Raw genomic sequence first — 23,712 nt, 5'->3', positions numbered from 1 at the left:
GCACCTGGAGTAGGGGGCCTACCCCAGCGCAGGCTGAGCCCGAGGCGCCGCTCTAGACAGCAGGGCTCAGAGGAATGGCACCCCAGACCTGCCTAGGGGAGTGGCCCACAGGCTGGGAGTCAGAGCCTGGGGCTCACTGTCATTCACTTGACTGTGGTTGAGTCACTTAACCTCTGAGTCACTTAACCTCTCGGAGTCTGCACAGGGGTGATCAGATAAGGTCATCTCTAAGGCTCCGGGCAGCTCTGTTCCCCTGAGGCAGGGGGAGGGAGGTGGCCCGAAGGCTCCCTCAAGGGGCAGGCCCACCCTTCTTTTGATGCTTTTATGAGCAGGCACTGTCTGTTCCTGAGAAACTACTCGGGGCCTTGTCTATTGGAAGACAGTTAGGTACACCAGTTGCCACTGATGACAGAGCTCTGAAGAGTTCTCAGGCCTGGGCGGTCTCTGGGTCTAGGATTAAAGGCCCCAGCAGGCCTGCGGCAGAGAAGACACCTTCTGGGAGCCTGGAGCAGCCCTTGGGCCTGGGTGGGACAGCCAGCTGGGTGCCAGGCCAGCGCACAGTCGAGAGGCCCTCATTTAGGGCCCCACTCTCCCGCACTCCCATGTAAACAAGCTGCCATCACAAGTTCATATTTTATTTCCAATATGTCTGGAGCTTTGATTTTTGCATTTTTGTAAAAAAGTTTTCACTTGATTCATTGAAAGCCCTTTCGTGCTAAGCCCAAGCTGGGGCCTGGGCCAGGCCAGACCCTCGGCGGCCCTCTCGCTCCCACCCCGGAACCCTGTGTGGGGAGCGGGGTGGCCTCCCTCTGCCCACTCTGCCCTCCCACCCCTGCCGCATCTCTCTGTACAGAACAATGTTTAAAATGGAAGCTAAGACACAACATACATCAGACAGGCACGCACACACATGCACACGGGCGCCTGCTCCCCACCGGGGCAGGACGTCAGCTGCACTCAGAGAGCACCACGGAATGCATACGGAGCCCTGCCTGGCCAGGAGGGCAGAGCCGGGCCCTGCCTTGGTCCTCACGGTCCGCAGCTCCTCCCCGCCCACTGCCCTGCTAGCTGCCAGGGGGAGGGCTGTGCTGGGCTGGGGGGCAGCCGAGGGCCGCGGGGGGGTGGAAAGGGCAGTGGCAGCCTCTCTAGGTGCCCCAGGGCCAGGGAGGCCGCTCCAGGAGCCCAGGGCTGGGGGAAGGGCTGGGGAAGACCCCGGCCTCAGGTACCTGAGGGGTAGAACGCCTGGGCTTTGCCCCTCGAGGAGCGTCAAGGGCCCAGGGTCGGGAGTGGGGCTGGCCCCACAGCTTTGGCCTGCCAGCCCAGACTAAATACACATTTGGTAAACCTAGGAGCTCGGCGGGCATGGACCCCCTCTCAGCCTCACAGCTGGGAACCAGGGTTGCCCCTGGGTCCTCCACAGTCTGGCGGTTGCCCTGGCCTGGGGAGGCGGGATGAACAGGGCCTGCCCTGAAGGCTTGTCCCCTCCCCTTGGCCACCTCGAGCTTCCCACCCTGACCTGCTCAGGCCCCAGGAAAAAGTTAAAAATAGTTAGTTCCTACATAAAAAAGAGACAGAAACAAATTCCCTGCCAGAAGGCTGGTGGGAGAAGAGGGGACTTTGTCTCTGCAGCAGGAAAGGTAGGGAACGGGCAGGGGGAGAACTGCAAAATAGTTTTTTTCTTTTAAAAAGTGCTTGGTAAGTCTGTTTTAAAGTGTGTGTCTATATCTATGTACAGATATACACACACTGTTCACACGCGGGCCACCCACGCATACCTACACACATACAGAAATGTATACATATACATAATCATATACATACATACATACATACATACATATATATATATATATATATACTTTAAAAAGTCCTAGGTGAGAAGATCTGAGCCAGGCCGGGGCCGGACCTGCAGGGTCACGACTGGAGGGAATGGGCCCGGCCCGGCTGGCAGACGGGGCACTCACTGCCCTCGGCACAGAGCTCACACAGCACGGCGTGTTGGCACGGCAGCACTGCTCGGTTCTGCTCCTGACACTTAAGGCATTTCACCGACTGCATGTGGAATACGGCCTGCGGAGGAAAGGACACCAGTCACTGGCCTGGCCCCTCATAGGACAAGGAGCTCCCTCAACTCTCTCAGCCCCTTCGGGTGAGGAAACTGGGGCACAGAGCTCTAGAGCCTGCTCACAGCCCCCAAGAGGGCAGGGTCAGAGGCCAGGCTCATCCCCTTGAGGCACCCTATCTCTGCCTTCAGCTGCCAGTGGGCCCAGCGGGGCCTGGTGGGGTGCGGGAAGACCAGGGCTGCTCTGCAGCTCCCACGGGGTCAGGGCTTTCCTCGCACCAAGGCTTCCTGTCTTGTCTTATTAGATCTTGTAGTGACCCTCGATCCCCCGTGAGAACTCTGGGGTCTGGAGAGGGTACCAATGGGCCTGAGGTGACAGGGCCACACGTGGGGCCTGGCTGCCAAGTCCAGTCAAGGGAAGAAAGCTCTTCCCTGCTAGGTCGTGCTCCTAGGACCCAGCAGGGCACTGAGGAATGCAGACAAAAGCCCCAGGGCCCTAATATTCTGGAACATCTGCTGGCGTGCAGAGAGCTCCCAGGAAGGGAAGTGGTCAGGAGGAAGTCTAGGACGCATGCGCACTACCGCAGCTCCTTTCAGGCCTGCCCTCCAAAGAGCAGGCTGGGCCCTGGCATCCCTACCTCCACTCTCCCCTCCCCAGTGCGGGCGTCCCTGGTTCAGCTCACCTGAGGCAGAAGCTCTCAGGAGGAGGGTAGCCCACCCCGAGAAGCAGGGACCCATCTGAGTCCCAGCACTGGCCGAGGCCACTATGCAGCCTCACCCATGCTCCCCAGGGTGCTGACCTTATCCACTTGCTCCAGGTGAGCCCGCAGCCGCTTCTGGAGAGAGTGGAGGGTGGAGAGTGAGAGGGCCTCCAGGCCGGGGAAGGCGGGCAGGGCCTGCGGGTCGGGGCCCGAGTGCAGCCGCTCCAGCTCCTCCTGTAGCTTCTTCACCTGTACCTCCAGGGCATCCCGCTGCTCCCGGGCCAGCTCGCACTCTGCGCCCGCCGCGCTGGCCCGCTCCCCGGCCTCCTCTGCCTCCTTCTTCCAGGCATCACAAGCCTGTGGGCCCAACACGCAGCACCTTGTCACGATGGCCCGCTACCCTTCTCCCCTGCCCGAGAGTGCGTCTCTGGGGGCCCGTGGGGGCCACCACGGCCGAGGGGCCTGCTGGGAGCTGGGGCAGGTGTCTGGGAAGGGGGGCAGGGAGGAGGGCTGATGCTGCCTGCAGAAAAGAGAAGTTTCAGGACCTGCGAGACCTTCTGTGGGCAGGGCAGGGGGCCAAGCCCAGCGGAGCAGGGGAGCGCCAGGCAGAGCTGGCCAGCACCTCGAGGGGCAAGCAGGCTGTGGCCCATCTCAGAACCTAGAACCCTGGACCCAGAGCTCAGGAGTCAGGACTTCTGGGGAGAAGCACGCGATACTATTGAGACCAGACCAAATGAACAGCTTAGAGAGGGGATTCCAGGCCTGTGATACCAAATACCCCATGGTCCCAACTGACAAGGCAAGTTTTTCCATGGGGGAAGAGAATAAACAGCCGCGTTTCTGCCCTGCTCTCCGGGACCCCTGGCTCCCCCAGCCCCTGGACCCACTCCATGTAAGACAGGCTCCGGCTGAATGCCCTGGGCCCTGGGGAAGGCGGGTGGGCCTGGGAGCTCAGTACCTGCTTGGCCTGCTTCCAGGACTCCTCCCACCGCTTGATGGTGCCGTTGGCTTCATCCAGCTCCTGCCGAAGCCGGGCCAGCTCGGCAGCCCCCGGCCCTGACAGGAAGGCAGGGGAAGTGCCCGGGGAGAAGCTTCCAGAGGCAAAGTGCTCCCAGATGCTGCTGTTCATCCCATTCAGACCTGCCCCGGGAAGGGGAGGGCCATCAGCGCTCTGAAGGGCTTTGGGCCCGGGCCCTGTCAGCCATGCCTGGGGGCTCCCAGGGGCTGTCTGTGCCAGGCTCCAGCAATGCCAGGCTGGGAACTTCACAGGGATGTGTAAGCACCACCTGTTACTTCTGCGTCTCAGCATCCCTGTCTGTAAAGCAGGGTTCCCCTCACTTGCCTCCTAAGGTGATTCAGGGGACTGGGGAGAGCAGCCGGAGAGCGTGGTGATTTGTGATCCCAACTTCCAGGCTAGAGAAAGGGGAGCCTTCTTGTGATGTGAGGGCCCAGGAGGAGATTCAGGAAAGCAAGACATGGGTCAGAGCCTCAGATGATGGCAGAGCTGGAGCAAGAAGAGCTCAGGGAGCCCTGGGCCCAGCCCCCTTGTTTTACAAGGAAAATGGAAATAAAACGTGTGGCCAAGAATCACAGAACAGTAAGCAGGAGGGCCAGTACAGTCAGGACATCTGGCTGCAAAGGGCTGCGCTCTGCGACAGGCTAAGCCATGTGCTTACCCAGCGCCCTCACCTGCTCAGCCCTCACCTGGCCATTTGGCAGGTGTCTGCTTAAACAGACTGGTTCCAAATTGGGAGAGGACTATGTCAGAGCTATATATTGTCACCCTGCTTATTTAACTTCTATGCAGAGTACATCATGAGAAACGCTGGGCTGGATGAAGGACAAGCTGGAATCAAGACTGCCAGGAGAAATATCAATAACCTCAGATATGTAGATACTACCCCCCTTATGGCAGAAAATGAAGAGGAACTAAAGAGCCCCTTGATGAAAGAGGAGAGTGAAAAAGTTGGCTTAAAACTCAACATTCAGAAAACTAAGATCATGGCATCCAGTCCCATCATTTCATAGCAAATAGATGGGGAAACAGTAGAAACAGTGACAGACTTTATTTTGGGGGGCTCCAAAATCACTGCAGATGGTGACTGCAGCCATGAAATTAAAAGATGTGTGTTCCTTGAAAGAAAAGCTATGACCAACCTAGACAGCATATTAAAAAGCAGAGACATTACTTTGCCAACAAAGGTCCATCTAGTCAAAGCTATGGTTTTTCCAGTAGTGATGTGTGGACATGAGAGTTGGACTATAAAGAAAGCTGAGCGCCAAAGAACTGATGCTTTTGAACTGTGTTGTTGTTGAAGACTCTTGAGAGTCCCTTGGACTGCAAGGAGATCCAACTAGTCCATCCTAAAGGAAATCAGTCCTGAATATTCATTGGAAGGACTGATGCTGAAGCTGAAACTCTAATACTCTGACCACCTGATGTGAAGAACTGACTCATGTGAAAAGACCCTGATGCTGGAAAAGATTGAGGGCAGGAGGAGAAGGGGGCGACAGAGGATGAGATGGCTGGATGGCATCACGGACTCAATGGACATGAGTTTGAGTGGATTCCGGGAGTTGGTGATGGATGGGGAGGCCTGGCGTGCTGTGGTCCATGGGGTTGCAGTCGGACATGCCTGAGCTGAGCTGAGCTGAGCTGCGGTCCGTGGGGTTGCAGAGAGTCAGACGCGCCTGAGCTGAGCTGAGCTGAGCTGCAGTCTGTGGGGTCGCAGAGTCGGATGCGCCTGAGCTGAGCTGACGTCCATGGGGTCACAGAGAGTCGGACACACCTGAGCTGAGCTGACCTGAGCTGCGGTCCATGGGGTTGCAAAGAGTCAGACACGCCTCAGCTGAGCTGACCTGAGCTGCGGTCCGTGGGGTAGCAGAGTCGGACGCACCTGAGCTGAGCTGAGCTGCGGTCCGTGGGGTGCAGAGTCGGACGCGCCTGAGCTGAGCTGAGCTGCGGTCCGTGGGGCTGCAGAGAGTCGGACGTGCCTGGGCTGAGCTGAGCTGAGCTGCGGTCCGTGGGGTGCAGTCGGACACGCTTGAGCTGAGCTGAGCTGAGCTGCGGTCCGTGGGGTTGCAGAGTCAGACGCGCCTGAGCTGCTAATACTGTGAGCCCCTGCTCTGTGGTCCCTAAGGTGCCCTGCCTTCCGAGGGAGACCTATACCCACTTCTGGCCGCATTCTGCCCACATGCATCACTTTAATGACTTCTTTCTTGCTCCTTTTCCCACTAATCCAGCCAGGATTTTCCAGAACCAAACGGATTTAAGAAACTCTTGTCTTCCAAGCAACACAAGCACAGCCATGTGACCAGTGTCATCCCGTGTGGAGACTCACGGCCCTCGGCCCCGTCCTGGAGGCAAGGCCATCCACCGTACCTGTCCTCTCACTCGGGTGGTGTTTCCTCCAGGTTAGGTCCCCCCGTTATTTTGAGTCACAGAGCCGGCCCTTTGCCTCCACACGAGTGAGGGTCTCTAAGTACGCTCTCATGGCTTGGCGCCTGTGCCTCCCCCAGCAGACCATGGCACCATGCCAGCAGGGATGCCTGAGCCCACACTGTATCCATATAGTTGCTCCGTTAACTACGCGGGGAAGGAATGAATGAATGCGTGGCCAGTACAGTCAAGATGTCTCCAGAATGTGTGAGGCAAGTCAGAAAGACATAGCTCTAAGCCTCTGAAGCTGACGGCTCAACATCATTCCTAAGTGTCTCCAGAGAGATCAGGGTAGAACCCACACCAGGTCGGAAAGTCAAAGCGCACCTCAGAGGCTCAAGCTCAGTGTGACCAGGACGGCCAGCACCCTCAGGGGCCCCAGGGTGGGGGGTGTTTCTGGTCTCTGGGAACAGCTGCTGGAGGGGGAGTCAGAGCAGTGGTTGCTGGTGACCGAGAAGCGGGCTGGGCGTCGCGGGTTTGCGTCTGTTCCGCAGTGAACGCTCACCAGGCCCTGCTCATACACGCAGGTCCCCTCCTTGCCTTTCTAGCCCCTCTGCTCTGACCTGCCTTCCAGAGCCCCGGTCCTCACAGTTCCAATGGTGGGTTTGGCAAACAGCCTTTGGAGTTAGAGCTGCGTCTCCCTGGCGCTTCTGCCAGCCAGGAAGGCCGCCCTGCGCTGGGGGTGAGCCTGTTCAACCTCTCCCTTGGCCTCCAGGAGCTCTGGGTGATGGGCAGAGCAACCACACTGGCACAAAGAACAGACGGACACCCTGGCAACTCTGAGGCCATGCTTCTCACTGTGTACTGGTCTGGCACCTGGCACTTCACTTGCGTCATTCAAGCCTCAGCACCAGCTTACGAAGTGGGACTGCCATCATGCCCACATGAGAGAGGAAACTAAGGTAGAGAGGTTAAGTCACTTGTCCAGGTTCACACGGCTCAGAGCACTGTGGATCAGGGGCCTGACTCACCTCTGAGCCCAGATCCCCAGCTCTCGCCTCCACTCTGTACTGCCTCCAGCCAGGACAGAATGCCCAAAGGCACTTTCCAAAAGCCCAGATTCCCACCCCAGGCCTTAGGGAGCCATACTGGCTCTTACCCAAAGATCCATGGGATGCTGAGGTCCCCAAAAATGTGTTCTCTGACTGGCTCAGGTGGCCCTGCGGCTGCTGCAGGAAATGAGAGGAGAGGCTGACAGGAGGGGACGGGGACGCAGAGTGGAACGAAGCAGAGCTGCCCAAGGAGCCGGGGATGTTCACGGGCGCGGAGCTCTGCAGTAGACTGCCGCCTGCAACAGAGGCCAGGAGGGGGGCCGAGTGAGGGCTGGGTGGGCCATGTGGGGCCAGGCTGGACCCCGGGAGCTGCCCCAACCCCTGCCCCCCACTGCCCAGTACCCATGGTGATGCTGCCTGGATGGGACACTGTGCTGTTGTCGAAGGTCTTCTCTAGGGCAGCCACCCCAAACTCGTTCAGGTCGAGGTCATCCAGCGCGGACTCTGGAGGTAGAGTGAGAAGCGTATGAGCCGGCTGGCCTCCTGAGGGGCCACACAGTCCCCAGGTTCCAGGCCCCGCCATCTGGACCCACCTGCCCTTAACTGCCTCTTCTCCTGCCCCTGCCTCATCTCAAGGCTCCATAGTGCCTGGGCTGCTCCTCCGCCCAGACCGACCCCTGGCCAAGTCTAGCTCCAATGACTCTCCATTCTGAAGCCGCCTTTGCTGGCCCCAGGGGGAAACGAGTCCCTGCTGGCAGGCCTCCTCCCGAGCTCCCTGAGGGCGGGCAGGTCTCTGGACCCTCAGTGGCTAGTGCCTAGAAGTTGCCCAGCACCCGTCCACTGGGCTCTGCGGAGCAAGATGGGGAGCGCAGGAAGGGCCTGTCTCATCTGTCACCCCAGTGCCTGTGAGGACCGGGCACCAAGCCTCACCCACACGTGCCTGCTAAGGAGAAGGTAGGAGCATCTAATGACCAGGTGCTCTGAGGACAGCTGGCAGGCTGTTCACAAGGACACCTGGTTGGGGCTGACTGACACCTGCGGTGGAATAAGACTGCACACCCCCACGGGGAGAGGCCCCTCTTCCAACCTGTACAGAAGAGCACATGGAAGGGCTCACGTGCTTGAAAGCCATCTCGGCCCCGCACCGTGGACGCACGTTCCATCCAGGTCAAAGGACTCACAGCGCCCACCTTCTGATCTCCCAAGACTGATGTCTGAAGCGACCAGCCTCACTCCAGAGACCCAGTATCCCTGACTACAGACCTGCTCCTAGACTCGCAACAGAAGTGGCCCAATTACCTATGACCGACTCTACCGTGTCGCTGGTGGGGTAGAAGGGCAGAGCATTTGCATTCATGCCAGGGGTGCTGCTGGTGCCAGCGGGGCTAGGAGGAGTGGCTGCTAGGCTGGAGGTGATGCTGGAAGAGATGCTGGAGGTGAGGGGGCTACCCACGGGGAGGATGCCCAGCATGTCCTGCAACGAGAGTGAGGAGAAGATGGAGTTGGACATCCGCGGAGGCCACGGCCAGGAGCTGGCGGCAGGGGCTGGCTGGGCAGATGGGAAGGGTGCCTCCCAGCTCTTGGCTTGTTCCCTCAACACCCTCCTGGGGGGCTGGAGAGAGGGAGACGTGTGGCCTGAAGACTGCAGGCCCCCTCGCCCCTAAAACCCTGAAGTAGGGAAGGGGGAAGCGAGTTCAGTGCCAGTGGCTCAATGAGTTTTTTGACTAATGAATGAGTCCAGTTGGTGAGGGGCTCCAGGGCCTGACCCCCTCCACGCCCTCTGGATTTGGGGCTCCACCTTAATCTTGCCCTCAGTCTGTAGAGAAAGTGGTGCCCGGAGTTCCCTGAAGAAGCCTCCTGGGGTTCTGGGCCTGTCCTGTCTGCAGAAGGTGCCAGAAGGGGAAGGCGGGGGCTGAGGGCTCTATACCTGTTTGGGCTGAAGCAGAGGCTGCTCTTGACTCCTGGGCTCTAGTGAGTGGGGTTTTAACTTGGCCTGAGAGAAAAGTCAGGGAGCAGGAGATGAATGTGGTGCTAGGAAACCTCCTGAGCCCAAGAGTCCTCCCAAGCATCAGCTTGCGGAGGCTGCAGGGACCGGGGCAAGGAGGCGTTAGGCACTGTTGTGTGGTCCCCCTTCACGCACACGCACTCTCCTTCCCTCCCCTGGGGACCAAGGGGCGTTGCTCCTCTCCTCCCTGGTGACTCCAAGTTACAGAGAAGCCCAGTTCCGGACCCCTCTTGTCCTGTTCCGCAAGGCCCTACTGTTCCATCAAGGCAGCACGGGGCAGAGCAGAGATTGGATGCAGGGTCGGAAGACCGCGGTGGGAACCCCTAGCCCTCAGTCGATGGTTCTGATGCTGGGTGAGGTGCCTGCCTCTAACCTGCCTGTCTTCATCTGTAAGATGGGATGGCCTCACCCACTCTCTTAGTCTTCGAGAGGCTGGGATCAGGGACTTTCTAATTCTGGGTCACGCTCCCCGTAGCTGGGCCAGGACAACCCTCCAGGGCTTCTCTGGCCACAGGCAGAATGTGGCTAAACTCACTGGGCTGCCCCCGTATCCCTTACCTGGCATTTCAAATTTTTCAGGTACTCAGCTCCCACCTGGTCTTCCCTCTCGAAGCCAGGAGCCTTCTTATAGCTGCTGGGGGCAAGGCCAGACTCCCCAGGAAAGACAATGCCTTCCAGATTGGAAGGCTTCCGGATGGAGCCCGGTGGGGAGCCACAGAGGTTAGACGGGCTGCCGAGGCTGCTGTTTCTACAGAGGAGCTGCAGCGAAGGAAGAAAGTGGGCCGATAAGCAGGATGCAGGTGGGGGCATGGCTACCCTCCGTCCCCTTGTCAGAGGGAGTCTCCAGCAAGAGGCTCAGTTCCATTTTCATTTGCCAGGGAGAGCAACCAGCACCCAGAACTCAGAACCTCATGAGGTGCTCTGTCTCTTCTACAGCTCTACCCAGGCTGATCGTAGGCTCTGGGGATACCACCCCAGCCACGATCAGCTTGTGACAGAACTCTGGAGCTTAAAGGGCAGAACCCCCTGGGCAGAGGCCATCTCCCCAAGCACAGGGCAAGAGAGGCAGATGCTGGCTCTGGGCAGGAATCGTGCCCCCACCCTCACCCCCAGACAGGCACGTACAGCGCTGAGGTCAGGGGCGTGTGGGCTGGAGGGGCTCACGGGCACTGAGTCTCCAGCAGCAGACGGCATGTACAAGACGGGGCCTGGCTGGGTGGGGCTGGACACAGCTGAGGAAGGCTGCAGGTCGTCACTGAGGGGGGGCTCTGCAAGAGACGAGGCAGGGTGTCAGCCGGCCCCTGAGCCAGCTCCAGCCCTCCAGAACCGCATCCAGGTCCCTTTAAAGGAGACCACACAGCCCCGTGTGTGAAGGGAAGGCGCCTCCTTGTTTCTCTCATCACACACCGCACTGTGCACTTACTACGTGCCAGGCAATCTGCATGATTCGTGAATCTTCACAATGACTGGAAGGTAGGAGTAATATCCTGGTCTCCATTTTACAGGTAAGGAAACAGACTCAGAGTGGTTAGGTAAATCTCTCAAGGTGGCTGAGCTGGAAACAGAAGAACTGGGATTTGAACCCCAATCCACACGACGCCAAAGCTTGGGCCATTCATCAGCTCTCCGTGCTGCCTTAGCCAGGCCCACCTCTGAGCCAAGTGTATGCTTCCCCCTTACTGGGCCTGCAATTTCTTCTTCACTCTAATCCGTGAGACAAGGCCTAAGGCTAGGAAGGGGTTAAGAACAGCCAGCAGTGGTCTGGGGTGGACAAGGGTAGTAACTCAAGCCTGTCTCTGGGATGGGCAAGGAGGTGTGGAGCTGCACTGAGCAATACGGCAGCCTAGAACCACAGGCCGCGGCGGAGACCAGAACGTGGCTGCTCTGGACTGGACTGTGCTGCAGCTATTCAAGTGCACACCGGCTTTCAAAGACTTGGTTTGGGGAAAAAAAAAAACACCTTGATTTTATATTGATTATATTTTAAATTATTTTATGTTGGGTTAAATAAAAATATACTAAAAACTAATTTAAAACTATTTCTTTTTTTAGGTGAGGTTACTTGAAAACCTGTGATGATGCAGTGGGGCTGCATTAGGTTTCCCTTGGACAGCTCTGCTCTCAGCAGGGCGGAGCGCCATGTTCCATCAGTGGTGTCCGCCAACGGGAGAGGCACAGTGGCCAGGGCTCTGCCTGGGACTCTGAGCGCACCATCAGGGGCACAGTCCCTGCGGTCTCACCACCCTGGAAGCTCTGGGTTTCGAGCCAGCTCCAGAGAGGTGGGGTGGGGCGGTGGGGGAATGGAACTCCCAGTGTGGGCAGGGCCCACTGCTGGCTGACAGACTGAGCTTTGGGGAAGGGGAGCGGGGCGAGGAGGTGGGCCCTGCCCCAGGGCAGCGAGAAGAGCGTACGTTCTACATGGGCGAAGGCGCAGAAGGGTCCTCGGGGACAGCTGCCCGACTGCTGCATGTCGTTGCACTTGGTGGATTTATAGATCTGGAGGGCAGAGCAGAAGAGAGGCAGGTCAGGCCTGGGCAGAGAGGGACGGCAGCCGGGGTGGCTTCAGCAGGGCTGGGTTAGCTTAGAAGTCTCTTCTTTCTCCTCCCGACTCGAGGCCACTTCCCTAAGTCTCTCCCTAGCAATTCCTCGCCCAAGACAGAGTGAGCAGACACGGCCACCCCCCACGCCGGGGACCACCTCCCTTCCTGGGTCACACATCCAACCAGCCCCGACCCAGCTCTCACAGAGGGATCTTCCCCACTCATGATCTTGGTCAGGGCTATGACTTTCCCACGTGCCTCTGGGCATTAAGGGAGCCACGTTCACAGGACAACCGCCCCTCAAAGGATTCCCGGCTCCAAGGCCCACCTCGGGGTGGAACTGCTGCTCCGTGCGTGTGTGGCAGTACTGGCAAGAGTCTCCGTTCTCACACTTGCCGGGGTCTCCCCACTCATCCCCGTGCTTTACGTTCGGACATGGAGATGACCTGGTTCAGTAACAGGGTGCGTCAGAAGGATGCAGACTGGACCTGGGGAATGCTAACGAGATCGCAGCTCAGGGCCCGTTAGGTCTCCCGGCTTTGCAAAGCCAGGCTCAGAAACAGGGAAGATCACTGTAGAGTGAGCGCCTTACTCGGGCCAGAAGCCAGGCTTTGCTTTGCTGCCCAGCCTGGCTACATCACCAGAAGGACACTGTTTTCTTCCCTTCAGCCAAGTCCTCCCCTCCCCCCAGCACTGTGCCGCAAAAGGAGAGCCAGGCTACAGCCACATCCTGGCTTGGCCCTGAAGACACCCTTCTGGGTCAGAACTAGAGGGGTTTCTAGTGAAAAGATCCTCATTTCACGCCAAAGGATCATTCAGCTCTCCTAACCATTCCCTTCCCCTGTAGAGGGGTCCTGCGACCCCCGGGGCTGGCCTCCCTGCCCCCACCCCGGGAGCACAGTGGAAGCAGCCTTGGCCCTGATCTGTCACCTGCCACCCTCCTCCCACGGCTGGCCTGCTGGGGCCAAAGGACCTGTATTTGTGTTTCCGGGGGCTCCGCCGCCGGTCCTTGCTGTTGTGGTAGTAGGGGCAGGCGTAACCCTGACGGCACAGCCGCGGGGGCTTCTTACACGGCTCCGTCTTATAGTTCCCCAGCACGTAAGCGGTCTCTGCACGGGGGGCAGAGGCAGGGGTCAGGTGGGCAGGGTGGAGGCAGGGAAAGGAGAAGCTATGGGGAAAGGTCCAGGAGCCAAGATTTTGGTGACAGGAATGAGCAAGGCCCCCTCCTTGTGGGCCAACACCAAGTCTGCGACCCAGGAGAGAGGTAAAGAGGACACCACCATCCCTCACTAAAGAAGCTCACAGGTCAGAGTAAACAGGGAGTCCTCGGCAGGGCTGAGAATACACCTACTCATGTACATGCTCAGCCAACGTGTGTGTGAAAGCCCCTGAAGGTAGTTAGAGAGCACCAGGCTCCTCTGTCCATGGAATTCTCTAGGCAACAATACTGGGGTGGGTTGCCATTCCCTTCTCCAGGGGATCTTGCTGACCCAGGATCTCCCTGAGCCAGGTCTCCTGCATTGTAGGCAGTTTCTTTACCATCTGAACCACCAGGGAAACCCCTAACACTTTGGGATGACAGGACCAGGGTCAGGGGTGGCCCTGCAGGACTGGGCTGCAGGTGGCTGGTGTGAGGTGGGGGGAGGGGGCATAGGCCTCCCAGGAGAGGTGGTGGTTTGGGGAGAAGGCCGTGGGTGGTGCTCAGGGAGGCTATGGGGAGGACAGGGGAGAGGACAGGCAGCTGGTGGCAGGGGCGTGGCCAGCCGTGTGGCCACCCTTACCTTGCCACCGCGGCTCCTCACTGAGGATTTTTTCTATCATGGCGTGGCTTGCGGCCCCAGCCGACTGGCCTTCCATGCTGCCCTCTACTGTGGTCTGGCCGTTCTGCAAGGCCTCCATTGCCTGGAGCTCCCTGCGGGGAGAGCAGCGGAGGAGAGACAGAGCAGGGAGGGAGCATGAGGAGGAAGGCAGTGGAGTGTCAGCTCTGCACTCCAGCTGCGGTCCTGCCCAGGGCCCTCAGCCCGGCATGGCCTTCAGCCCACCTGATGTCGTAGACAGGGGAGCGGAGGTCATGGGGCCCGTGAGCAAAAGCGCAGTGCAGGCCGTTTCTGGCGCAGTTGCCCTTCGCGTCGGTCTCGTGGATGCAGATCCCCGTCTTGTAGTAGCGGAGGTGGTAGCGGCGCTCCGTGTCCCCCGTGGTCCTGTGCAGGAACGGGCACCTGGGACACAGCGGGGCTGCGCGTCACTCCGCTCCCCCCGCCGCAGCGGGCTCCCAGCCCCGCCCTCTCCTTGCCCGTGGAAGGCTCTTCATGACCCGGAGGAGGCACTGATGTGGGTTGAGCAAACAAGCAAGCGACAAGTCCTGCTGTGGAACAGAGCCACCCTCCCACTGCTAGTGGGGGCCGCAGCCCCAAGTGGCGCCTCATGAGGCCTGGCGTTCCACGTCAACTTCTCAAAGGCTACTCAGTTGGGGCCCTGGGCTGTCCTGAAAAGAAGCTTCCCGGGGGCACTCTTGGGAGAACACATGCTGCCCAGGGTCAGCGGTCTTCAGAGAAGCAAACCGCCTTGAGCTCTGGGTGCTGCATTAGGCTGGGGGTGGGATGAGCAAGCCTCTGACCCCTGAGAGAATGGGGAGGGCTGGTGCGAGATGGCCAGTGAGGCGCACCCACAAAACCCCCAGGTTGGCCCCCACTGCCACCTCTCATGGGGGAAGCACTCTTTAGGCCGGATCACAACACGTGCCCTGAGGCCTTCCCAGGTTTGCCACCTCCTTATGCTTGTCGTCTGTTGTCCCGTCTCTTCGCAGAGCTCTGTGGCAGAATATTTTGTTGTTCTTTTAGTCGCTCAGTCATGTCCGACTCTTTGCAATCCCATGGACTGCAGCCAGGCTCCTCTGTCCATGGGATTTCCCAGGCAAGAATACTGGAGTGGGTAGCCACTTCCTTCTCCAGTGGATCTTCCTGACCCAGGGATCGAACCCACATCTCCTGGATTGCAGGCAGATTCTTTACCACTGAGCTACTGGAGGAAGCCCTGGCAAAATATTCAGAGTTAGCAAAAAGGGGAACTGGAGAGGCTCTGTGTAAACGGCTGTGGTGGGAACTGCGCAGGCTGAGGACAGGGTCCTGTGAGCTGCAAGGGAGCAGAACAGGAGGCCCAGGAAGCCACTTGGCTCAGGCATGGCCTTCAGGGTTAGGAGAAGAAAGGCCTACGCAGGGCCTCCCAAAAGTGGGGAAAGGAAAAGGGGCTTCCCCTGGGGGACGGCAGGCTCTGAGCCCAGGTCCAGTTCACAGGAAAGTGGGCCAGGTTGCAGCAGTCCCCCGAAGGCAGCCTTTGGCCCAGGAGACGGGCTCCTCAGAGGGCGGGCGGCCGGCACTCACTCGTCGCCTTCCGGGCAGAGGCCCGTGGCCTCGTCGTACTTGGTGCAGTAGACGTCGGGGCTGTAGTTGAAGGTGCCGTCCCGACGGCGGATGGACCGGCGGCGGCGCTGGTTCACGAAATGCCAGTGGAAGCAGGTGTAGGGCCGGTGCTGAGTGCATTTGTGCTGCACAAAGAGTGGGCACTGCTCAGTGCGAAACTCCTTCAGGTACCTGCAGAGGGAGCCCCCGGTGAGCAGGCCAGGAGCGCGGTTGCGGCCCTTGCTTCCCAGCAAGACATGGGCCACCCAGTCCCCCAAGGGCCCTACTCTGCGGGGCCGGTTCCACTGAGACACCAGAGAAGACCAGGCTGAAGACAGGACCTTAGCGTGAGGATCCTTCCTGACACACAGGTCCCTCGCCAGCCTGCAGGGCAGAACCACAGATGCCCTCCCCGGTCAGCTGCCTCCCATGGTGACCAGGGGAGGGCTTCCTCAGTGGCCGAGTACACCCGAGGTTTCCTAGGCCAAACCACTGACCGCAGGGGAAAGGCTGCAAACAGGAGCTTGAGGGCCCTCTCTGCAATGTCCTGCAGGGTCTCTGCTGTCTAGATCTGCCTGCCAGGCAGGAGGCCTCGCTCATTCCAGGAGCAGGGATGGGCACCGGGCTGAGCACCAGGAAGGCTGCTGCTTTGGGGCTGAAAACCTAGGTCACCAGGTGTCCCTTCAGACCCGTCCCAGGTAGCCACTGTCCTCTCTGCCAAGCTCTTCCCATAGACGTTTCCTAAAGCATCACCCAAACGTCTGTGGAGCTCATGTCGGACGCATCTGAAGCCACTCCCTCTTGGCCATGCCTCAGGAACGACCACCTGCAGGACTGAGGTATTCTATTTCCATCCTGACTCACCCCGGCTTGGGGGCTGTCCTTCTGGCCTCGTTCCACCCCGCGTCTCTCCTTTGCTCTGCATCTAATAACCAAGACAACTCCAAGCCCCACCTGCCATCACCACCAGCGCAGGGCCCGACCCCCTTACAGAACCGTACCACCCGTCTGTGTTTCGTTCACTTTGTGTCCTGGTGAAGTGTTTCTTCGATTCATCCCCCTACCCCCACCCAGCAAACACACTGGGGGACAGGCAGGCAGGCCAGTTCTCATTCAAGTCCTAACAACGCCGGTGACAAATGGCTTGATAGAGGGCGTTTGATGCCACTGAGGATGGTTCTAGAAGGTACAAAAGGTTGTGGGCAGAAGGGAGCAGGGGGGCCAACTGACCTGGAGCCTCTGTCCAGACTACAAGCTCCACCTGGAGCTGGGAGGCCTGGGACACAGGGAAGCAGGCCCAGCCCTTGTCTGGTTCATGCCAGGGTGCTCAGGGCCCTGCCAGCCTGGGCACACTGAAGGTGTGAGGACAGGGCCGAGACCTTCCAGACAGGTTTTCTTGGATGCTAATTAAAGTGCTGAAAAATCCCCCCAGTCAAGGGGAATTCCCTGGCGCTCCAGCAGTTGGGACTGCGCAGGGCCTGGGTTCAATGCCTGGTTGGGGAACTGAGATCCTGGAAGCCATGTAACGTGGCCAAAAAAAAAAAAATCCTCCCAGCCCTGAAGTGTGGAGAAGTGTCCAGGCTTCTGCGCTGGGCAGGGGGAAAGCTAGAGGTGGGTGCGACCTAAAGATCACAGAGAGGTGTTTAAGGGGCAGTAACGCTTTCAAATAGTGTCCTATTCAGTCAGCATCTGTTTGCTGAGCACCTACCAGGTACAGGTGCAGCAGTGAGCGCTGAGGAACTGAGGTAGCAGGTCCTTACCCCCAGGAAACCTGCATCACCATAGAGACACACCAGTGACAGGTGCAGTCAACTGTGGCAAAGGCTGTAAGGACGGCTTGCTGTCGGTTCCTCGAGAACCCAGAAGAAGGATCCTTGACCCAGGTTGGCAGAGAGAAATGGGAAAGGGAAGGAGAGGACCTTGTGGGTGAAGAATGTAGGAAGGGTGTTTTAGGCAAAGGAAACAGTTTGAGCTTAGAAACAGCTGTTGTTCAATTGCTCTGTCGTGTCCGACTCTTCGTGACCCCATGACTGCAGCATGCCCGGCTTCCCTGTCCTTCATCATCTCCCGGAGTTTGCTCAAACTCATGTCCATTGAGTCAGTGAGTAGCATCCAACCATCTCATCCTCTGTTATCCCCTTCTCCTCCTGCCTTCAATCTTTCCCGGCATCTGGGTCTTTTCTAATGAGTTGGCTCTTCACATCAGATGGCTTAAAGTATTGGAGATTCAGCATTAGCATCAATCCTTGCAATGAATATTCAGGGTTCATTTCCTTTAGCACTGACTGGTTTGATCTCCTTGCAGTCCAAGGGACTCTCAAGAGTCTTCTTCAACACCACAGTTCAAAAGCATCAGTTCTTCGGTGCTCAGCCCTCTTAGAAACAGTATGTGGAGGTGAAAAGCTCCAAGTGCCTTTGTGGAATGTGAGTAGGGTAGAACTTCAAAAGGAAAGTGATGAGGAAGTGAGGTGTGAGAGGGGCTAAATTTTAGAGATGGTATCTCCAGGCTGCAGGTATATTCTGAGACACCAGGCTGAACCCTGCAAGGCTCCCTAGGGCCTCTCTCACCCTCTTTGGCACTGGAACTCAAGGTGTTTCTCCCCGTCTGATTATAGACAGAACTCTGCCCTGTACTGTACACAGGGACCAAACCCTGGCACTGAGCTGGGACACTAACCCCTCAAACAGCTGGACTGACCTCTCTCAGGCAGCACATACTCTACCTGACTCCCGGCCCACAGAAGACTCATTCAGGAGATAACAGGTAGGGAATAGGGGTGGAGGAAACTGAACCCAGGGCCAGAGAAGGGTGAGAAGTAGTCAGGATTGGCAGATTAACTACAGAACATCCAGTTACACTGGAATTTGATAAATCAAATACTTCATGGGACATGCTTGTACTAAAAAATGTTCCATTATCTGAAATTTCAATCTATCGGGCATCCTGTATTTTTCTCTGCTAAATCTAGCGACCCTAAGAGTGGCACCTATCTGCTTAGTATCGGTGCCTCAGTAGAAACCCAAGGAGGCTGTCCAGAGAGCTGCCTGTCCTTTTGAAGAAAGAGGTCCTGGCAAGCCTGCTTCCGTGGGGCAGCATGTCCACAGTGCTGCGTGCAGATGCTGGGGCTCCAAAGGGCTCCAGCTGGCAGGGATGCCCCGGAGAACACACGTGGAGGCAGCAGATTACCTCATCTGACGCTTCTTCATCTCCATCACCACTGCCGTGGGGCAGACACTCAAGACCTTTTAATAAAAGGGCCCCTTGCATCTGGCCTCCCGTGTCCAGGGGATGCTGCACTGCACCCATCATTCCTCCCAGAGCCTAAACAGGATTACTTTCTTAAAAGCCTTTAGCTTCCACCAGTAGCCACTGATAAAGACCAACTATTTAGCCTGGCATTTCAAGCCCTACACATCTGGCCCAGTGTACTTTTCCAGCTTCATTTCTCTTGATTCCAGTAACTCTGGAGTCCTTGGTGTCTTGCAAAGAGATCTTTAATGCCTTTGCACCTATCCCCTCCCTCACCTGGAAAAATCTTTTAAGGCTGAATTTAAAGGTAATGAACCTTCTGATGCCATTACCTCCACGAAGTTTTCCTTCACCTCTACCTACCCTCCCCCTCATGCCCTTGTCCCCAATTAAGTTTTCATCTCTAAGTTTTTATGGCACTTTCTCTAGACATTTCTTACAGTCCTTATCCTGCATTGCATATTAATAATGTGTACATTTTCCTCTGTTACTAGATTATAAAGTCCTTGATAGCAAGCATGTAAGAACTCACTACAGTAACAAAGTTTGTTGAATGAATATAACAAGAAATAAAAAGTCGCACAAGGGGCAAAGTCCACAAAGTAATACCAAGAGTTTTATGATGCCTCCAGCAGGCAGATACTGAGAGCTACAAGCCCCTGTGCAAAGGATCACAGTGCAGGAAATTTGTAACTCAGGGGATAGGGCAGACTGTCCTGCATAAAAGCCTCTTGTGAGAAAAGGGGCCAAATGATCAAATCCAGGCAGGCAGAGTACCCACTGTCAACCAACAATAATTAACGAGAAAAATTTCTAACCTTCTGCTAACAGAACTGTACCATCCACCACCTGGGAACCAAACTGTTTAGTGAGAACTTCCCGGCTCCCCTCCAACATTGTGCTAACCGGCAATGCAGTGTCCAGACAGCAGAGAGAAACTCACTCAGAAGTCACTCTTTCATGGATTGAAATGAAACAAATTTTCAGAAGAAATCCACAATTTTCTCTTTTAAGCTCCAACCTATCTTGGCCACAGAGCTCAATTCTTCCCACACCACCTCCTGGGAGCACCCCGCTCAAGGATAAACGTCAATGAACACAGACTAGCTGCAAACTGCTAGGCCTCGGTGACCCACTGTGGCCAGGATGAGTTGAGAAACCACCAAGGAAAAAGAAAAAAAAAGAAACCACCCAGGCCCTGAGTAAATAGGAGCTGATGGAGACAGCCACAGCTTCGCCCAGCAGAAGCATCAAGCAAGGTTAGAGGACACCACAGCCGCCAGGGGCTCGCCTTGACCAAGGAGCAGTGCCACCACGCGTGCTCCGCTAGGGGCTGACTGTCCATCAAAGCCATTGCTCATTCCTGTTTAGGGTATCATATTAGTTATCCTCTAAATGGTTTACTTATAAAAGTAAAAGATCATTGTGAAAGTAACATGTCCACTTACAAATTTTAAATGCAGAAAAGGGCAAAATTATCCTAAGTTCCACCACAAATGCTAGACTTCTGGTAAATTTTCTCCCAGTATTTTTACACAAATATAATCATAGGTATCAAAGTACTAAATTGCTTTATAAAACTAATACCTTTCCCTAAAAACTTTAAAGATCAAATACATGCAAATATCTTGTTTTTAAAAATTCAAATAATACTTTTAATATTTACTGGATTATTTTTATTTTCCAAAGTTCTAAAAAAAAAAAATGACAAAAATCTGCCTACTTGATATCTAAATTCACTCACTTGGCCTATTAACCCAACAGTGATAACACAGAGGGGATTAACAATAAATTCAGTAAATTATATCACTCTTAAGTAGGTGTGAAAAGAAGTGCTAACTGCTACCAGCTCAATTTCCAGCTAAACTTTTTATTAATTTATTATTTTTGGTCACACGGTGCAGCTTGCGGGATCTCAGCTCCAAGGACCAGGGATGAAACCCGCACCCTTGGCAGTGCTTTAAAGCAGAGTCCTACCGCCAGGAATTCCAACTAAATCGAATTTCAAACTCTCTCATCCATTTAGGTTTTTCACTCTTCTGGGGAGGAGTGTGAGAAGAATCTGGATAAACAGAAAAGTACTAGAGATGACTGTTAGAAAAACTATGTAAATTTGGAGGGAACAGGCGAGCAGCAGCTGGTGTCTCAATCCATATCTAGCTCCCCACTGCTCCAAGAAGAGCATTTGCCATGGCCTCACTCTGCCAACCCTGCAGCCAGGGACCCACTCCCCCCACCAGCAGGCTGACCTCCACGGCAGGGTCAGCAAACTCTTCTGCCAAGGACCATACAGTAAGTAGTTTAGACTCTGAGGGCTAAGAGCTGAAACTGAGGATATTATGTAGGTACTTACATAACAAGAGAAAAAACAAATTTCCACAAATTTTTATTGTTGAAAATAAATAACTGGCCACAATTTTTGGTAATACAGGTCTACTAATAAGAACGGGCTTGGGGAACAAGTATAACATTTGCAAAGTTGGGGGTACCCTGCATCCAAACTTGGTTACAAATATTCATCTGTTAATACTGACTCTGTAACAGGATTTGATCAATTTCACTTTTGGAAATGTCTGTTCAAATAGACAGGTCCTGCCAAATGCTGTTATCATTCTACAAGCATGACTTTAACTGAGCATATATTAGCTTTGGAAGACATTTATAGAATTGTATTAGTGTCCTGATAGTTTTAATCACTTTCATCTGAAGGTTTGGTGTAAACTCCTTATTTGCAAATATTTTGAAATATGGAGATTTCCTTTGTATTCCTATCGAGATGCAAAGTCACTGCTCAAACGGTAGTTTGTGTTCAACAATTATATCCATGGTAAATCTGTGTAGGAATAGAGGTCTCACCTTTAACTTTTAGCAGCAGAGAAAGTGTATAAGGCAGCTTGACTTACGATTCAAATGTTAGTTGTCAAAACGACTTTCAGCTCAGTTCAGTTGCTCAGTCGTGTCCGACTCTTAAAGTTTGCATATGTGATGTTTTCCCTTGTAATTTTAGAATGAATTAGGAAAAATCATCAAGTCTGCAGCAAAAGCTAATTTCCAAAGCCATTCAGCGTTTAGTAATAGTGGCTGAAAATGGTTGCTCTTTCAGAAAATCTTCAATCTTGGCCCTTAATTCAAAAAACAAGAGAATTTTACCACTGCTAAGCTATCAAATGGTTGTGTAGTAGGGCATGTCAGAATATTCAGCTTTTATTTCTGATAAAAATTCATGGAACTGAGGATGGTTAAATCCCACAAGAGGGAGTGAAGTTCATCACTGATCCTAGCATTTCAATAGCTCATGACAGATTAAATCATTTTCTGCTCTGCACATATTCCAACCATCATTTGTTGTGACAGATATTAACAGATTATACTTCAGGTTGTACTGAATTAGTATTTTCTTGTCTTTTTTGAAAATATTCTCAGCTGGAGCTGTTTTAAGTAGACTATTCAAAGAGGCTAATTCTTCAGTCACTTCACACATGGCATTGACTCCATGAATAAAACAACTAAACAGCTTCTGTTGACTCATCAAGAGCCAAGAAAAACTACACAAAATCATTTGCCTTGTTTTTAATTGACTATTGATGTAGCTCCATTGACCTCAGCATTCTGAGAAAGTGTTCTTGCTGAACGGCTAACGCTCTTTTAAACAAATGCTCTGGACATATTTCTTCAGTTCCTGCATCAAATGCAATTTAATTAATTCAATATCAGTATGGCTTCCCTTGCCTGGTTAACAAATGAGGCCTCATTTTCAGTTGTAACCTCATTTTCATTTTTGTGAAGAAATTCCGCTGTAACAAAACAGTCTCTTTAAAATTTTAATTTTTCTGACAGTTGCCTTCCTATGAATTGGGCATATTGTGACAACTGTGTAGTCTGGGAATGCTGATGGACTCTTTCAGCACAGCTTTTTAATTACAGATAGCTCGGCCAACTAATTCAGGGACAAGAAAATCCACTCCTCTGTGCCCTAAAAACACGGTATTTCAAGCCCATTTTCCTCCTCCTCGCGTTCTGACATGATAGGCACCGGTGATAAAGAATAAAACACAACACTGTGGCGCTAGAAACACTCTCAAGTTGTAACCGAGTCACCGTGATTTGTAGCGCACCGCACAGCAATTCAGAGCCGTTTCCACCACATGCGTGAATGCAGAGCAACCGCCTGGTCTCCATTAGAACTACTGAACTCTTTGGTTAAACTGCAAACGTGGCCATAAACGATATGTAAGCCAATGAGTGCAGGTTCCAATAAAGCTTTATTTATGGATGCTGAATATTAAATTTCATGTAATTTTCATGTGTCATAAGATATTATTCTTTTTCAACCATTAAAAATGTAAAACCTGCTCTTGGCTCACCCGTCGCACACAAACAGGCAGCCGAGTGGGTCTGGCCCACAGCCGCAGGTCGCTGCCCGCCATCTGGCGGGGGGTGCTCCGCAGCACACCGCAGCCTCCCCTCACCGTTCATCTCCATGCTTTTGGCCTCCATGCTTTTGGCCGTGCTGCTCCTGCCTCCAGATCCCCTCTGTGCTGTGCCTTGCTCTGCAGGAAAGCTTCCTGCCCTGCCCAGGGGTCTTAACGGCCTCCTCCTCTGCGCTTCCACCACACTGTTTGAACGCAGCTGGTATGGCCCCACCGTAGAGAATTTCAACTGCTCTGTACACAGCCTGGTTTGCTCATCTTTGTACCCTTGCACAAAGCCAGCTTGCAGCAGGTGTTCAAGACACGTTTGTCCAAGAAAAAGCAAAAACATTAAAGCATCCCAAGTGGTATAAGCCTGGTCCACAGCAGCTGTGCACTAACCCAGCGAAACACTGAGAGGCAACTTAGATGTTTCTCCCGGTGATTAAGAAACCAGTAACTTCTCTAGCTACCTTCCCCACAATGTCTGCACGGCCTTGCTCCTCACACTCAACGCTAAATTTAAGATCTTCAGCCTTACAAGCAGACTAGAAAAGCAACCAGTGGGATGGCTTGCTCTGAGTTGTTGCTGGGAATGTGCAAAGATAAACAAAGATACATTAAGTGAGAGAAAAAAATATATAAATATAACCAGACAACTAGCTGTAACAACTATATACAGAAAGAAAAACTGGAAAAGAAAAATACATCCAGTATTAATAGTTGATTTTAGTGGTTATCATGACTTTTCTTTACTGTAACTTAACGTTTAAGATAAAGAAAACTTGTTAGGAAAGAAGTCTACAATTTTACTGACAACTTGACAGGGAATCCTATCTGATCCAAAATTAAATAAAAGATATATGTTGCTAATAAGTCTGAAGAGTTAAGTGAAAAGTCAACTGTGGTAAACTTT

At 54.4% G+C, this 23,712-nt stretch overlaps 1 protein-coding gene across 1 annotated transcript in view; it reads right to left on the bottom strand.

The window, feature by feature from the left end:
• Nucleotides 1-619: 619 nt before the first annotated feature.
• UNK (unk zinc finger) overlaps nucleotides 620-23,712 on the bottom strand; it is a 35,852-nt gene continuing 12,759 nt past the window's right edge. Inside the window, exons 2-16 of the mRNA XM_040244550.1 lie at nucleotides 15,120-15,329; nucleotides 13,782-13,958; nucleotides 13,521-13,651; nucleotides 12,713-12,848; nucleotides 12,068-12,185; nucleotides 11,611-11,695; nucleotides 10,325-10,467; nucleotides 9,758-9,958; nucleotides 9,122-9,187; nucleotides 8,494-8,668; nucleotides 7,597-7,698; nucleotides 7,302-7,490; nucleotides 3,722-3,903; nucleotides 2,863-3,120; nucleotides 620-2,070 (exon numbers count right to left, since the gene is read on the bottom strand). Of these exons, the coding sequence (XP_040100484.1) occupies nucleotides 1,915-2,070; nucleotides 2,863-3,120; nucleotides 3,722-3,903; nucleotides 7,302-7,490; nucleotides 7,597-7,698; nucleotides 8,494-8,668; nucleotides 9,122-9,187; nucleotides 9,758-9,958; nucleotides 10,325-10,467; nucleotides 11,611-11,695; nucleotides 12,068-12,185; nucleotides 12,713-12,848; nucleotides 13,521-13,651; nucleotides 13,782-13,958; nucleotides 15,120-15,329 (2,329 nt within the window). The 3' untranslated portion in view covers nucleotides 620-1,914. The remainder of the gene's footprint in view (nucleotides 2,071-2,862; nucleotides 3,121-3,721; nucleotides 3,904-7,301; nucleotides 7,491-7,596; nucleotides 7,699-8,493; nucleotides 8,669-9,121; nucleotides 9,188-9,757; nucleotides 9,959-10,324; nucleotides 10,468-11,610; nucleotides 11,696-12,067; nucleotides 12,186-12,712; nucleotides 12,849-13,520; nucleotides 13,652-13,781; nucleotides 13,959-15,119; nucleotides 15,330-23,712) is intronic.

The sequence above is a fragment of the Oryx dammah genome, unplaced genomic scaffold (genome assembly GCF_014754425.2).
Source record: "Oryx dammah isolate SB20612 unplaced genomic scaffold, SCBI_Odam_1.1 HiC_scaffold_8, whole genome shotgun sequence".
Lineage (NCBI taxonomy): Eukaryota > Metazoa > Chordata > Mammalia > Artiodactyla > Bovidae > Oryx > Oryx dammah.
Note: the sequence above shows the minus strand (reverse complement) of the source record. Positions and strands in the feature narration are given on the sequence as shown.